The sequence below is a fragment of the Rhynchophorus ferrugineus genome, unplaced genomic scaffold (assembly GCF_030347505.1).
Source record: "Rhynchophorus ferrugineus isolate W39M unplaced genomic scaffold, kcgeb_rfMv2 rfM4, whole genome shotgun sequence".
NCBI lineage: Eukaryota > Metazoa > Arthropoda > Insecta > Coleoptera > Curculionidae > Rhynchophorus > Rhynchophorus ferrugineus.
In genome coordinates this window covers 41,347,317-41,362,890 of record NW_027472583.1, presented here as the reverse complement: position 1 = coordinate 41,362,890, position 15,574 = coordinate 41,347,317, and the positions used below count along the sequence as shown (strand labels likewise).

At 36.1% G+C, this 15,574-nt stretch overlaps 1 protein-coding gene across 2 annotated transcripts in view; it reads right to left on the bottom strand.

The window, feature by feature from the left end:
* Positions 1-7,056: 7,056 nt before the first annotated feature.
* Positions 7,057-15,574, bottom strand: part of LOC143195774 (uncharacterized) — a 55,592-nt gene continuing 47,074 nt past the window's right edge. For both annotated transcript variants that reach the window (XM_076403217.1, XM_076403218.1), the window contains exons 16-20: positions 15,211-15,379; positions 14,869-15,156; positions 12,113-12,346; positions 11,875-12,056; positions 7,057-7,615 (exon numbers count right to left, since the gene is read on the bottom strand). In XM_076403217.1, the coding sequence (XP_076259332.1) occupies positions 7,315-7,615; positions 11,875-12,056; positions 12,113-12,346; positions 14,869-15,156; positions 15,211-15,379 (1,174 nt within the window). In that variant the 3' untranslated portion in view covers positions 7,057-7,314. The remainder of the gene's footprint in view (positions 7,616-11,874; positions 12,057-12,112; positions 12,347-14,868; positions 15,157-15,210; positions 15,380-15,574) is intronic.

Below are 15,574 nucleotides of genomic sequence, written 5' to 3'. Positions count from 1 at the left end.
CTGGTTATATACATCATGTCGATGATGGCTTGTTGGTTGGTTGGCTTTTAGTAGTAAAAAGGGGACTCCAAAAATAAAAACTATTGTGGAGCTGTTTTAATGTTGCGTATCACTTCAACCGCTTGAATTGCTTAGTGACTGACACTACTGATTAGCGAGTGACTAATTTAGAGGATATACTGGTTAGTGGTATGACTAGTATAATTTTCCTTATTTGATTTTAGACGTTCTGGCTGTGGAGAATAATTATATACCATCACAAACATAAATTTAAGAGACACTCAGTAGTTTTAACTTCACAGTAAAAAAGAAGTCAATTTACTTCAAACAACGAAGCTATTTGGGTAATAATAATGGAATAATGGAATAACGGAACCATAATAACAGAATAAGAACATACTCGATTGTCATTTTAAAAATCGTTTAAAATTTTTTATGCACCGCTTTACTGCTATGTATGAGATTTGGGTTTCTTTCCATGGGTCTTGAATTAAATAAGAGTCACTGTATTCCTTGTATTTGAATAATTGCATTTTAAAGTTTCCTTTTTTTCAGCTGAGGCATATTTGAATTGGATCTATTGTTTAATATGAACATCTTCGGTAACGTATGTGAAGGAGCCCAACCCAACCCAGCCAGCAGAGAGTCAAGGTTAACTCGCAGCCATCCACCTCCAGAAAAGTCGTTCAGACCAGCGTCGACCAAGTCGGCAACTTAAGACAATTACCAACCTAATGCCCAAGCCTGCCGCCGCCAAGCCGACTCAGCCTACTCATATAAGTAGCTAGTCCATTAATCCACCAAATACCTCTCTTTCAGCAACCACAGTGCCAATCTCTTCGGCAACTGTCTCACAAATACAAACCTAATTTCCTATGCCAACTCCTTCGGTGAATCCGATTGCGACCATCGTTCCTAAAAAGGAAATAATCCCACCCATCGTTCTTCGTGACATGAACAGATTCACAGAAATCACCCAAATCTCAAAAGATAACTCCATTGAGATTACTGAAACTTTATCTTGCAATGATGGATTTCGACTATTTGTACCAACCTCAAACGACCTCCGCAAACTAACCAGGCTCCTCGTAGACAGGAAATATGCGTTTCGCTCCTTCTGTCCACCTTCTGAAAGGGCAATTCGTGTCATCAGTGTCATATTCGCAATGTTCCGATTGTAACGGTTGGTGATGTTAAAGAACACCTTATTTCCAGAGGCTTCTACTCAAAATCTCTTCAAAGGTTGAAACTCAAATCAGACGAAGATCTTCCTATAATCCAGGTGGTTATTCCTAACGAAGAAAGGAACATCATTAATCTCACCAAAATAGGTCTGTTGATTATGAAAGTCGAATTTGAATCGTTCAGCGAGGCAACAGCCAGCCTGTGCGGTGTTACAGCTGCTAGTTGTTTGGTCATTCTGGTTCTCGTTGTAGAGCACCTCCCCGGTGTGTCAAATGCGACAGTCACCATGATACCCGTTCGTGCACAAAGGTGCGCGAAGATCCACCCAAGCGCACCAATTGTGGAGACTCACACACAGCTAATTATACCAGCTGTAGCTGCCGACCTGCTACCAGAAATCTTAGACCAATCCAATGCAGACAAGCCCCCGTCAACATAAATTCTACGTGGAGCAATCAAGAGGGCAGGAGGTTAGTCCAAAAGCTAGCTTCGCCCAACCGGACGGCTTCCGCCAATATGCCCCCTCCTTAGGGCTCGGTCTCACCCTGCCGAATGAACCTACTCATCACCCCGCTATTGGATAACGGGGCAGCCCACGCATGCTGGACTTTTCATTCTCCAAAATATTAATCGTCCTTCTGATATACAAGTTCTCGACGAGTTACACTCGGACCATCGCTCGATTATATTAGCTCTAGGGGACAGCTGTGCAATCGAAATTCCTCGATTCAAAGCCAGGAAGAAAACCGACTGGAAGAGATATCAGGATATTCTCCTGGAATCCGGACCAATTCCGAAGATTGATCGGCCTGACCAAATCGAGTGTGCTGTGTCGAAGCTAACTCGAGACATCCAGTCTGCCTATCAGAATTCATCACTCGAAGTTCCATATCATTCTCAGAGTGGGCCAGTTCCTGAACGCATCAAGTCACAAATCCGACTCAAGAATCGTCTCTATCGTAGAGCTGCTACTATCCTCAACTCGGTAGACACTGGGATCACCTGCCTGTTTCAAATCATTAGGTAGGCCAACCTCGTTCACTCTCAAGTGGCTCAAAGTTATCTACTAGACCACCTAGTTGCTTCTAAAACACTCACGCAAATGATCAGCAAGGTCCGGAACAAGAAGGCTCCGCGTTTCGATAATATCTGGATAGCCCAACTTAAAAAGCTTCCCTAAAAGCAGCTCGCCGAACTAACTAATATCATCAACGTCATTCTGAGGCTGCAATACTTCCCATCCACTTGGAAACATGCATTCATCGCAGTTATCCCCAAAAAAGGAGCCAAGTTATCACCTTCTGTCTACAAGCCTATCAGCCTATTAAGTTCCATCTCCAAGCTTGCTGAAAGAGTAATTCTCTATTCTTTTAACGATTTTACAAAGGCAAACAATATCATTCCAGATGAGCAATTCGGGTTTCGCGCCAAACATCCAGCCTTGACCCAATTGCTCTTATTAAATCATTTCTATCAGGACGATCGTTCCAGGTGAAGATCAAGTGTACTCTCTCTAGCCGGAAAACCATCGACGCAGGAGTTCTACAAGGTCCCCCCTTGGCTTTATTTAATATTTTTCTTTCAGACATCCCTAGAAAATCACAGGTTGAGGTAGCTTTTTACGTAGACGACATTGCTTACTTTGCTTCTACAAGAGTAGCACCGCATATATAGGGCACACTCCAGAAACAACTCGATGAGACGGTCCAGTGGTTACATTTCTGGAGGTTGCAAGTGAACTCACAGAAAACCCAGGCCATCTTTTTCCACAAAGAGCATCGAGCATTTCGTGTCTCAAAATCGAGAACGCCTAAATTCCATGGTCAGAAGGAGCTACCTATCTCGGTCTTGTCTTTCATCGGAAGTTTAGGTGGAATTCTCGGATTTAAAGGTTCCTTCAAAAAGGCCAAGGTATTGTAAATCTGCTCTTCCCGCTCATCAACCGGGCGAGCAGGCTTCCTCTCTCAATAAAATCTCTCCTGTACAAGATACTGGTTCGACCAGTCGTTCTATACGTCTCCAGTGTCTATTTCAAATACGTCTCACCTAGTCACGTCGAACGTCTTCGAGTTTTTTAGAACAAAGCTTTCAGGAGAATAATCAATGCCCCCTGGTTCGTTAGGAATAATCAAATTCATAGAGAAACACATGTCCCTTAATAAAAGAGAAACGATTTTATATCCGAGCTCTACTCGAGGTATTTATCCACTCTTCATCTCTCAGATAATAGATGTATTACCGAGTTGGCCCATATTTTAGGCCAATAACTTATCCGGCTCTTCGTGGCCTTATTCTATCGCAGTCGACACTACCTCTTACTCCCAATTCTCTTGACCTTGTCCGTCTAGTGATTAACTCAGGTACCGCAAGCTGCATGGTGTGATAACGACGCCATGTCCTTGCCAGGACCTCCTGCCTCCTAACGGTCATTGGATCAGCTGATAGGGTGGGGTTTAGTGGGTAGCCCGGAGGCAGTCTCCACATAACCTACCGATTGGCGAGTAACCAACTTAAAGACCAAGACTAAACATACGTGGTCTTACCTTGGGTAGTTACTGCTGTAACTGGATCACTTTTTTTGAGAACCCACTTGTAACTTTTTGGATTTCTTTTTCTCTTTTTCTTTAATGTAAAAAATAATATTTTAAATATCTAGTAAATATTGATAATACAAATATTGTTGGTTTTTTTAATTGCATTCAATTAAAATGCATTAAATTGTTTCAATAATAATTTTATATAATAATAATTATACAAGTGACTCATTTCTTAATTAGTGAGCATTATAGCAAAGAGTTAATGATTATATTTAAGGCGTTTAAATAAAATTTTGGAAAGAAGCTATTATTATACAAGCAGAAACGCGACAAGGCGATTAACAACATAAAAATGCTCGGTTATATTTTGAAATATATCTCAGGAGATAAAATGTACCAACGAAGATTTAAGAAACTCATTCATTCATCATTCCACTCCTTGCATTTTCTGTGCCTATAGTTAGTCACTTTTTTCTAAATGTGTAGATTCGGTATTTATTATTACATCAACTTTTAAATTAACTTTGATAAAATAACAAGAAAGGAATGGTGAAAAAAAAAAAATAACAAAGACATAAAAGATCGAAAGTGGTATTCACACTAGCTAGAAATGTCATAATAAAGTAATTTGTATTTAATTGTTATATTGTGTTGTAACACTCTCATTCTTCATAATTTTCTTATAATTCGATGCATTGTCGCTATTAAATCGTCATTTCAGTAGTGAGATGTGGTAAGTCTCGTACTGAAAAAGAAACCAGTTTAGCAAAGCTAACAGCTCGATCGGGAAGCGGATATTTTGAAACGAGATTTTTTCGCGAAAATGTTTTGTTTGTTGCTGATATTTTCTGTCACTTTGTTGTGTGAAGTAATACATGGCGATAATTATACTAGACGATATGATGAAATGGTGTTCAGCAAGGGATTCAGAGAGAAACGCACTAGGTTGATATCGTTTTCTGATGAAGGGGATGTGGAGGTAAGAATATTTTCATTGATAATATATTTTTACGCTTAAATATTATGACACACGTTAATTACGTTCTTAAATAAAAATAGAAGGGAAATACTGTCTGATTTTAAAACGAATTTACAAATTGCGATAGGCAATATTTTCGACCTGACGATATGAGTTCACTGTTATTTTGGATGGACTATAGTAATTCCATAAGATACAAATATTTTTAAAACTATATAAGTAATGGACAGAATACAATATAAATAAAGCTTGTATAAACGAAGGATAGATTTTTTAATAATTCAGAGCCATTAAACATCTATTATCAGTTAATGTGTTCGAATATTATAGGAAAATTATAAAGGGAGAGTGTTAGGAGAGTGTTAGTTATAAAAGAGAGTGTGTTAAGAGCATATAAGTATTATACATTTTTATTATTACCGTTGCTATCATCGTCAAGCAATTTGCATTATCGTATTATTTAATAAAAATGTGAATTCGTTCGATTACAGTCTACGAGTTAGGGTTCGAAAAGCATAGAAGGGTATCATATCGCCATATATAAGGGTAATTTAGTTAATTTAATAATCTTATTGAAGAATAATTATTAATTATTGCAATGTTAAATGTACCATTCAACATTCAACCTAATCTTTGGTTGTAAATATTGTCCCGCGCCACTCAAGCTGGGAGATTAATAATGATCAAACAAAGTAAGAAGTTAACAATGTTTAGTGCGCCGCCTGTAGATGCACATGTGCTGTGTGCTATATACAAGAGATATACTTTAGATGAAGTGGAAGGGTGGGGGGGAGGTAGGAGAAAGAGGCAACCCAGCCACCATTGTTTTAGTCGCTGGTCAGCATTTGTTTTGGTGCCCAAAGTAAAAATATTGCCTCACTGAATTTCGGTTTAAAAATTACGAATATCATCATACTGCCATTAATTAAGTGTATTATGATCTCAATACGATTACTGTTAATAGTTTAAGATTCAAAAATAAACAACTGGGATTGAATAAGTCTTGTTGAAGAGAGCTCTAATTTTTATTATGGCGTTTGGTTGCACTGTTTCTTATGTTATCTGATTTTAATGTAAAATATTTAGTTACGCTATGCTTGCATAATTATGTATTTCTACATAAATACATTTCTACAAAGTAGGGTACACAAAGCAATAAACACGACGGAAAAAGAGAAGTTGGGCTGCTTTGACAGACACTCTCGCGAAAGATAGGCTTAATTTAAAACAAAAAAAAACCAAAACTAACAGCAAGTTAGAAAAATTCAAGTGAAAATCAAGGAAGAAAGCAATTTTTAAAAGTTGATCACTCTGTTAAGAAAATTGATAAAATGTTGGCAAGAAGAATAAGAATAATTTACAAAAATCCCAGCTTCCCCCAAACACTGAAGGTGACAATTATTTTTGTCTGGCGTGCGGCTACTTCTATTCAGACAGTCTTCCAAGAGAAGAATGGTTACAATGCGCTGCAGAGAGAGGGAATGCTAAGATTAATTACATTTCATGTTTGCATGAACTCATCTTATTTAATCTTTCATCACTTCACTCATCAATCACTTTTTTCAATTATAATTTTGTATGAAAGTTTTGTTTTTACTTATATGAGGAGTCCCACAAATCTTGTTATGTTATTCTCTTTATTTCGTATGTTTTAATGTGTACAGCTTGCATAACCCATTAGCTCAAGTGATCCCTTTGATGATAGGGATAGGGTAGGATGATAAGTGATCCCCCCATATCATAAAACATTTTTATCATAAAATTATTTTAATGTAGTAAATAATGGATTTGCTAAAGTTTTCTGATCCTAATATGCGGTCAAATAAATAAACAATTGATTTAAAATAACTCTTTTTTAAATGTATCTTTCAATCGGTCCTAGGCTGATCAAAAATATTATTGAACACTCATTTTGAGAATAAAGTTTTATCATTCATAACTTACATAACATGCTGTTTTACACATCCATAACTTACCATAGTGATTTGACATTAGTGATTGTATAATGAGCAACAGGTTAAACAGATTCTGTAACTAATGTTACAAATTTTATTTTAATTATGCCATAATAATGTGATATAATATAAATATATCATTTTCAGTTGAATTTGGAGTTCAGCGTACCTTTTTTGGTACTTCCGGTTAAGAGGACATTGGATGAAGTCAAGACATCTTTAATTACGCTCAATGTTGCTTCCATTTTGATGACCGGTGTGATAATAGCCGGTGCTTTATTCGTTACACCCCTCTTGCTCTCACTAGTGGATAAAAAGAATCTCATACCATCCAGAAACCCAATGAATGTTTTTCTACACGACCGGAAATCAAGAAGTATGTATAACTTTAGAATATTTATATTTATCGAAATTACAGTCAGTAAAATAGTCAACTAATATGAGTAAATGAATATGTTTTTGAAAATGTTATATTGGGTTGGTACAGTGATAAATGCTGTATTATTCCTAAAAACAATCATTTTGTGGTGTAGTGGATGTTAACTTATTTACAAAGTTGATTCAATAATTTACACTATATGCGTGATGGACTCTAAAGCTAATTTTCAAATCTGAATGATTATGGTTTATATTAATAATAATTAAGAATGAGTAAACATTATTTTCCTTTTTTCTTCTTATCGTCTTTCTTGCTTCCAGTGCTTTTCTTATCGGTTTCTTTCTTGTCATCTTTCTTATCCTTGCCTTTGTCCTTATCCTTATCTTTTCCTTTTTTATCTTTGTCTTTATCATCGCCTCCTTTTTTCTCATCTCCTTTGCCACCTTTATCTTTTTTGTCTTTTCCCTTTTTATCTTTGCCTTTTTTCTCTCCTTTCTTTTTTTCAGCGCTTTTGTCAGCTGCGACATCTTTCGGGTCGTATTGTGCTTCGCAACTAGCTACGTTTGGTTTTTTCTTGAATCTGTAAAAAATATCATATTTGAAATAATAAGTTCCGAATCATCATTATTTTGAAAAAAAATGGATAAAAAGGAAATTCGCGTGTTAATAAAATATTGCTTTTTGAAGGGAAAACATATAGTTGAAGCAAAAACTTGGCATAATGCCGAGTTACCGGACACTGTCCCAGGAAAACCAACCATCAAGTATTAGTATATTAAGTTTAGACGTGGTGAAATAAGCACTGAAGACGGTGAACGCAGTGGACGCTCAAAAGAGGTTGTTACCGACGAAAACATTTAAAAAATCCACAAAATGATTTTGAATGACCGTAAATTGAAATTGAATGAAATAGCAGACACTCTAAAGATATCAACTAAATGTGTATATCATATCATTCACGAATATTTGGGCATGAGAAAGGTCTGTGCATGATTCGGAGCAGTGTTTGAAGATGATCAAGCGTAATAAACCCGAGTTTTTGTGTCGATATGTGACCATGGATGAAACATGGCCCCATCATTTCACTTCAAAGTTCAATCGACAGTCCTAAGAGTGGACTATACACGATGAACCTGCTCCAAAGCGTGGGAAAACCCAACAGTCGGCTGGCAAGTTTATGGCGTGTGTATTTTGGGATGCGCATGGAATAATTTTTATTGACTACCTTGAAAATAGAAAGGCCATTAACAGCGACCATTATATAGCGTTATTGGACCGTTTGAAGGACGAAATCGCCGAAAAACGTCCGCATTTGAAGAAAAAGAATGTGATGCTTCACCAAGACAATGCATCGTGTCACAAGTCAGTGAAAATGATGGCAGAAATTCGTGAATTGCTTCCTCATCTACCGTATTCTCCAGATCTGGCTCCCAGCGACTATTTCAGTGTATCACCCTTCAAGCGAATTATGTTGAATAAAGTAAAACTAATTTTGCCAAAAAAATGTGTTTTCCTATGGCCGGGGACTTTTCAATTGACCCGTTTCAAATGACGCGGCATACTTTGTATCACATACATCTAGCTTACAAACTTCCTCTGACAACAACAATAGCTATATCGCCGACTGTCGGTGAATATACTTACTCGCATGCTTACTGCTCTGTTCGTTTTGTTTTTTATCAGGTCTGATGACGATATTATGGCTGTCAGATGGCATTCGCTCTAATACTATTTCTAACATTTTGATTAAATCGTTGTTGTGATGAAGAAGCTTTTGTAGTTTTTCGATCATAGTTCGCTTTATTGTTGCATTATGACTACAATGCCTATCAATTTCCGCATCTCGATTGCTCGTAAAATAAATTTTTAAGAATTGATTTGATAGTGGTAATAGCGCCTCTAGCAAATGCTAATTTGTTCTAGTCTCTACAATTGTTTAAGATTTTGTTAACTTATTTCTGATACCAATTTGAATGTTACAAGAAAACGTTTATACTATTGTATCTTGAAAGAGGTCATGGAATTATCCTGTATATTAGGCGTTTCACCAAAACGACGTCGTTTGGTAACAATGTTGGACAAGAAGTGTTTAAAACAATATAAGAGATAGTTCCCAGAAACTAATGAGCTTAATAGATTTAGTGGTGAGGCCAATTGTGACAATTTCACTTTTTCATCGACACAACATATCCCAGTAGGTTCACCATTGAATTTTAATGCCTTACATATTGACAAAGAATTATCGTTTCTCTAATTATAACTGATTTGTTAGCACCAAAATATCTAGATCAAACTGGAATGCTGATTATTCTTGGGTCACAGAAGCACTGCGTAAAGTACTAAACAGCCAGTGCCGAGACATTATCTTCAATTTTCAATAAACTATATTTTTCTCAACGATATGCTTATTCCAAGGATCCTTCATCTGGACCCCATTAGCGTAGCTTCTTAGCGAACATTATTTACCTTAGTCTCTTATTTTGAATCAATAAACTTAAGTTTCATTCATAGTGATAAAATAACGGTGAAAATATTTTAAATAACATTAAAAGTCGCATTCGAACATGTTCTCGTTTCATTGTTAGCGAATCAATTCAATGGCTACATTGCTTGGCATATCTTTAATATTTTTTAATTAATTCAAAACATGAAGTTTATGTTCATATGAAAGATGAACTTCTAACACGCACACGCGTTATATATACGAGTAGGAGGCATTAGATGAATCGGGGGGTGACGGAACCAAGCCATCATTGCTTAACTGATCGGCACTTGTTTTGAGCGGGTAATGTTGCAAATTTGGCGCCAAAAATAAAAAACACTGCTTTACTTTGCTCTATATTGCTTAAGAGTTCTATTCAGACAGTCCTCCAAAAGAATAGTAGGTTGCGCTAGTACAGAGAATGGGCTCACATTAAATGCATTTCTGGTTTTTGTTTGCATGAATTCTCACAGTGACTACATTATGTAAGTTACTTTTTATTCAATTAGGACTTTATATACAAAACTTGTTTTTATTTCTATGAGTTAATTTGCACCATTGGCGTAAAGTAGCAGCTTCAATTGATATTTAGTTATTATTTAGTATTTAGTTATTTAGTTGTTTTATACATATTAAAAGTAATTCGAGGAATGGACCATTTGAGTGACATAAAAAGGGCCAAATGAGTATTATATTTTATTATTTTTAGCCACTAATTTGTATTATGGTGGTTGCACTGTTTTATGTTTTATGGTTTTAATGAAAAATATTTAGTCACGCTGTGCTTAAATAATTATGTATTTCTACAAAGCAGGGCTGAGAAAACAAAAAACACGAGATAAAAAGAGAATTAGCTCTGTTTGACAGTTTAGAACAAAAAATTAAAACTAACCAGAACATAGAAAAATTAAAAAAAAATAAAAATTCAGGAGATAGAAGAAATTTTTAAAATGTGTAAAAATTATAATTAAAGTTCCAAATCTAATGAAAAACTTCGAATGTAGAGAACCACTGAATTTGTTAAGAAAATTAATAAAAAGTCAGCCAGAATAATAAACAGAGTATAAGAAAACTTAACTTCCTCAAGACACTGAAGAGGATGATTATTTTTGTTTTTAGTGTGGGTTGAATTCTATTCAGACAGTCTCCGAATAGAAGAATGGCTACAATCAGCTATTTGTAGAAAATCGGTTTACATTAAATGAACTTCTGATGTTTGCGTGAACTCTAACAGTCACTAAATTAATTAAGTTACTTTTTTCAATTAGTCTTGTTTTTATTGCTGTGAGGAATCCTATAAATTTTGTTACGTCTTTGTTCCCATATTTCGTATGTTTAATGTATAAAGGTTTGAATAAACCATTGCCTTAAGGGGTCACCTTTGGATGGTTCAATAGATCCCGCCCGTGGGATATAATGAGTCATATGTTTTTTTTTCATTATAAAACAAATTTTGTATAGTAAACAAAGGATATGCTAAAATTTTGTGGGTCTCGATATGTAGTCAAATAAATTTATAACTGGTTTAAGTACAACCCTTTTCTAATTTTTCCTTTCACTCGAGCTTACGCTCATTTGAATAAAAACCTGATCAAGTGACCCCGCTCCGCCCTACTCCACGAATTTATTGGACAACTTTACAGCCTGTGTAAAAAATATGTGATATTTAATTTTCAATGATTTTTCGGCGAACAATTTTTGTGAAAACACTGACCGCATGTTGCTTGTTTACATTATATTAATATTAGTGTTTTAACTATTATTTAGGCAAAACAAGCACCTACGGGAGAATAGTGGACGGACAGAGATATACGAATTTCTTCCTGTTTTTATTTTGAGATATATATTTTTATACAGCATATATCAGTTCATATAATAATTTTCAAATGACAAGTGGCAGTGTGAAAAAAGGAATGGAATTATAATTATAATGATTCCATATATATTTCATTGTATTTTAATATTTTGAAAGTAATATTGACATAATATAATAAAAGTAATTGGTTTATTTCTACGTTATTCCAAGGTGTACTTACGAATGTTTTTTTTAATAGTGTTATGAGTGAGACGGATATGAACATATTCCTTTTAGAACTTTCTTTGAGAAAGAAAGGTAAGAGATAATTTCCGGATCCTATTACGTTAAAATAACAATTTTATTTTGAATGTTGTAAAGTTATTTTCATGTTTAAGATATTTGACTTGATTTTAAAGAGAAATGGAGTAATGATCACTAAATATTTCTGTCGTATTTTCTGAATCAAGATTTAATTTTAAATCACAATTTTATTAGATTAGATGTATGTTTGAACCAATTTTTTTTATATTGATGTATATTTGCATATAATTCAAATTACCTCTCGGGGTGTATAATACCAGCTGGCGGTGTAAATTCAATATCCAGTTCACTATCTGAAGATGATGATGATTCCTCAATCGGCTCCTCGCCATCGCACGCACAATATTCTTCTTTTTTACTGTTCTTTGTTATCTTGAACGTCATCGGCGTACAGTCCATATAGGGATCTTCATTCTCTACCTGAAAATTCAAGTGAAACTGATTTCCATGTTTGCTAGTGCCCACGTAGTTTTTACCAATGTCGATGGGTCTTTTAAGGGATTCATTGTTATCCAATATGCATTCTCTCGTTTTTGAATCTGTAGAGTAGGCCTTGGCGTCACTTTCGGTTCGAGATCAGCGTTTGAATGTTTACCATCTTTTCGGAAATTGGGCACTGCTAATAATCCAAGCCCTTTGGCGTTACGGTGCTCTTTAATTCTTTGCGCTATGCTCTTGGTCAAAGCTCCTGGTCTCCATCCTCTTCTAGGCTGAAAGGTTGATGTGTTATTTAATGACATGACCAATTATAACTTTCTTTATATTTTTATTTTGTATTGAAAACCAAATGGTCTTTTGGTGATGTCGCTTCGGGTTCGGGATAGTGAGTGTGGCATTGAGTAACATGCGGACTTTTTTGGATTGGAACACTTGGAGTAGTTCAAGTTGTCTCTCAGAGACATACCTGTACCACACCTGTGCTCTGTTGAGGCAGACTGGACTGACTAGCATTTTGTGCAGAGTCTCTTTCTGGGGGATTGGGAGTTTAATTTTTCCGCAGAGTAGTGGAAATAGTAGGTTGTAGGCGCTATTGCCTTTGCAAATAGCGTTCTGTATTTGAGCTGACCATTGGAATCTGCGGTCGAACTGGAGACCAAGGTATGAAACTTTCTGGAGCCAGTGGATGGGGACTTTATCAATTTGGATGCGATAGGCCTAGATAGGAAACTCCTTCTTGCGGGGCAACAGAATAGCCTGAGTTTTGCTCGGGTTTATCAGCAGCCGCCAGAATTTGTACCACGCAACCGCGTGGTTCAGCTGATCTTGAAGTGTGTTGCAAATACCGTCGGAATTATAACCGGTTGTGAAAAAAGCGGTACCATCTGCATAAAATGCTGTGGGAAAGTTTGTGGAGTGGGAAATCAGCCATATAGTGGCTAGTGGAACACCTTGCCGGACTCCTGCGGAAATCAGTTTACGAGAGGAGACTGCTTCACCGATCCTCACTTGAAAGGACCTACCGTCCAAGTATGAATCTATGAGGGAGATTAGGTCATTCGGTAGACCAAGCTGTTTTGCTTTGAATATTAGACCGTGGTGCCATACTTGATCCAAAGCTTTGGAGACATTTAAAAAATGGCTCCAGTTTTTCGACCTTTTTTTAATGATTGGTGGATTGTTGCTGCGACGCGGGCAGCTTGAAGAAGGCTTGAATGTTTGGCACGGAAACCGATTTGTTCGTTCGGGATTATGTGGTATGCGCCTGTGAGGTTGTTTAAAGTGTGTAATATCGCTTTTTCGGCAAGTTTGGAAAGTGAATTAATCAGGCTGATGGGTCTGTAGTCAGATGGATTGGACTTGGCATCCTTTTTAGGAATGACAGCGACAAGCGCATGTTTCTAGTTCTTTAGGAAATTATTTAGCCTCAGGATGGAGTTGATAATGTTAGCAAGTTCTGATAGTTCCTTGCTAGTGAGGTTTTTCGGATCCGATTTCGGAGGGTTTCGGAAAAGACAGACGTTTTATGGAGGGCTGAAGATCTCTGGGACAGACTATGCTCTTCAGATAGATGAACTGACTGGAAGTATTTCCTTTTTGGAGAGGAAATAGTGCCATTTATGATGGACAATGTTTGTTGAGGTGGTCCAAGAGATGGATTGCATTTCATTTGGTTCTCGAATGAATTCGCGGGAATCTTGGCTTTTTTCGGATTTGTTAAGGCGATGTCCGTGGAGGAATCGGCCTTAAGAGGGGGGATTGCGTTAGAATTTTTCCTATTACGTTTTTGGTGGCGAAACAGAGGACATGTGGGGCAGTGGGGTTACCTAGATTTTGAAGAAATGATTGCCATTTTTTCTCGTTCCAGGCTCTAACCGTGTCCTAGACTTCTCTGATTGCGCACTGCGCACGTTTATCCTTTGGATCCAGAGTGATCCAGAACCTCCTACTTTTTCGAAGTCGGTTAAAAAATAACTGATTTATTTCTTCAAATTCATTTATTAGATAGACTCATTCAATTCATAAGCAAAATGGTGCGGACTAAATAGATCAGTATGCATTTTCCAATTTAAAATTACTAGCTAAAGTTAACAGTCACACGTATATATGTTTCTCCAGTCTTCTTATTTCTTTTGCGTTGTCAAATACTTCTATTGCATCCATGTTGGTGTGATTTAGTAGCCTTTCTTGGATGACTTTCTAAATCTATTTGGTTTCGAGGTCATCGTGTAATTCTTCATTATACGCATTAATAAATAATATAATAACTTGTTTTGGCAACACTGGATTACCAACCGGTTTGATATCTTGGTGTAATCCCGTATTTGGATCTCACATGACCAAGTAGTCTTTAATAATTGACTGATAAACCAATCTCGTTGATTTAAAGTTATATTGGGAATATTTTCCTATTAATACCTTTAGGCTTTTTTCTAGTTAGACTTTTTGATGACTTCCATATTTTTAGGCGTTGACAGAGTTGGTTAATTCCCTGCATAGCATTGTACTGCTGTTTTTTGTTTATTCTATAATTTTGTTCTTGTGTGCAGCACATTATTTGTAACTTTTAGTTGCTTTTTGTATAGATTTATGTGGTGTTTACCTTATTTTACACATATTGCTTCTAGATTTTTATATAGATAATACATTTTCTTCAATAACTTCTTTATTGCAAATAGAACTATTGTTAGACGATATTTTGACATGATAACTGTTTGCTTCTTGGATTGAAAATATGAGGTATTTATTGAAGGATGTTGTTCAAATATAAAAGGTTTTTATATTATATGATTACCTTGAGACCAAGTGTTGGTGTGTATATATTCCATAACCAACCCATATTAGGTGGTACTTTGAACACTGGTACCATACATTCTTTGTGGCCAGCCTTAGTGCCTGGGTATTCATCCCCTATCGAATAAACGAATTTTCCCTTTTTTCTCATCCTCCTTTTATTAGTTTCCGCAAATGGAAATGAATTATCCCCCATAGCTTCCATTATAGCTTGCATGTCGCAGTCTGGGTTATCGCATGGATCATCTTTAATACATACCATAGCCTCCTCGTACACTGTGGTGGTGGTCTACAAATATATTATTTGTGAGGTTATGTATTAATTGGAGTGACATTTTGGTACGTTTTCGTATATATTTGTTTCTTGTTGCCGGATTATTGCATCTTGCTGGAGTGGTTTTGCTGCTTGTTGAACATGATTTAGTTCTTGTTGAAGATTTTCAGTCAGAGTCTTAGTGGGTTTATTAAAATTGACCGACTTGGACGGACAATTGGGATCCTTACAAGAATACCTAAAAGAATACCAAAAATAAGTAAAAAATTAGATTTATATTTTTGTTATTTATATTTTAATACTAATAAATCTTTAACAAAAGAAGGACTTAGGACTTGTGTGGTAGAAGTGACGTCTTTTAAAAAGTTTACTTTTTTTAGTTACTAGCTTTTAAAGAGTGTGTGGAAATGGAGATATTGAAAGAACAATGGTT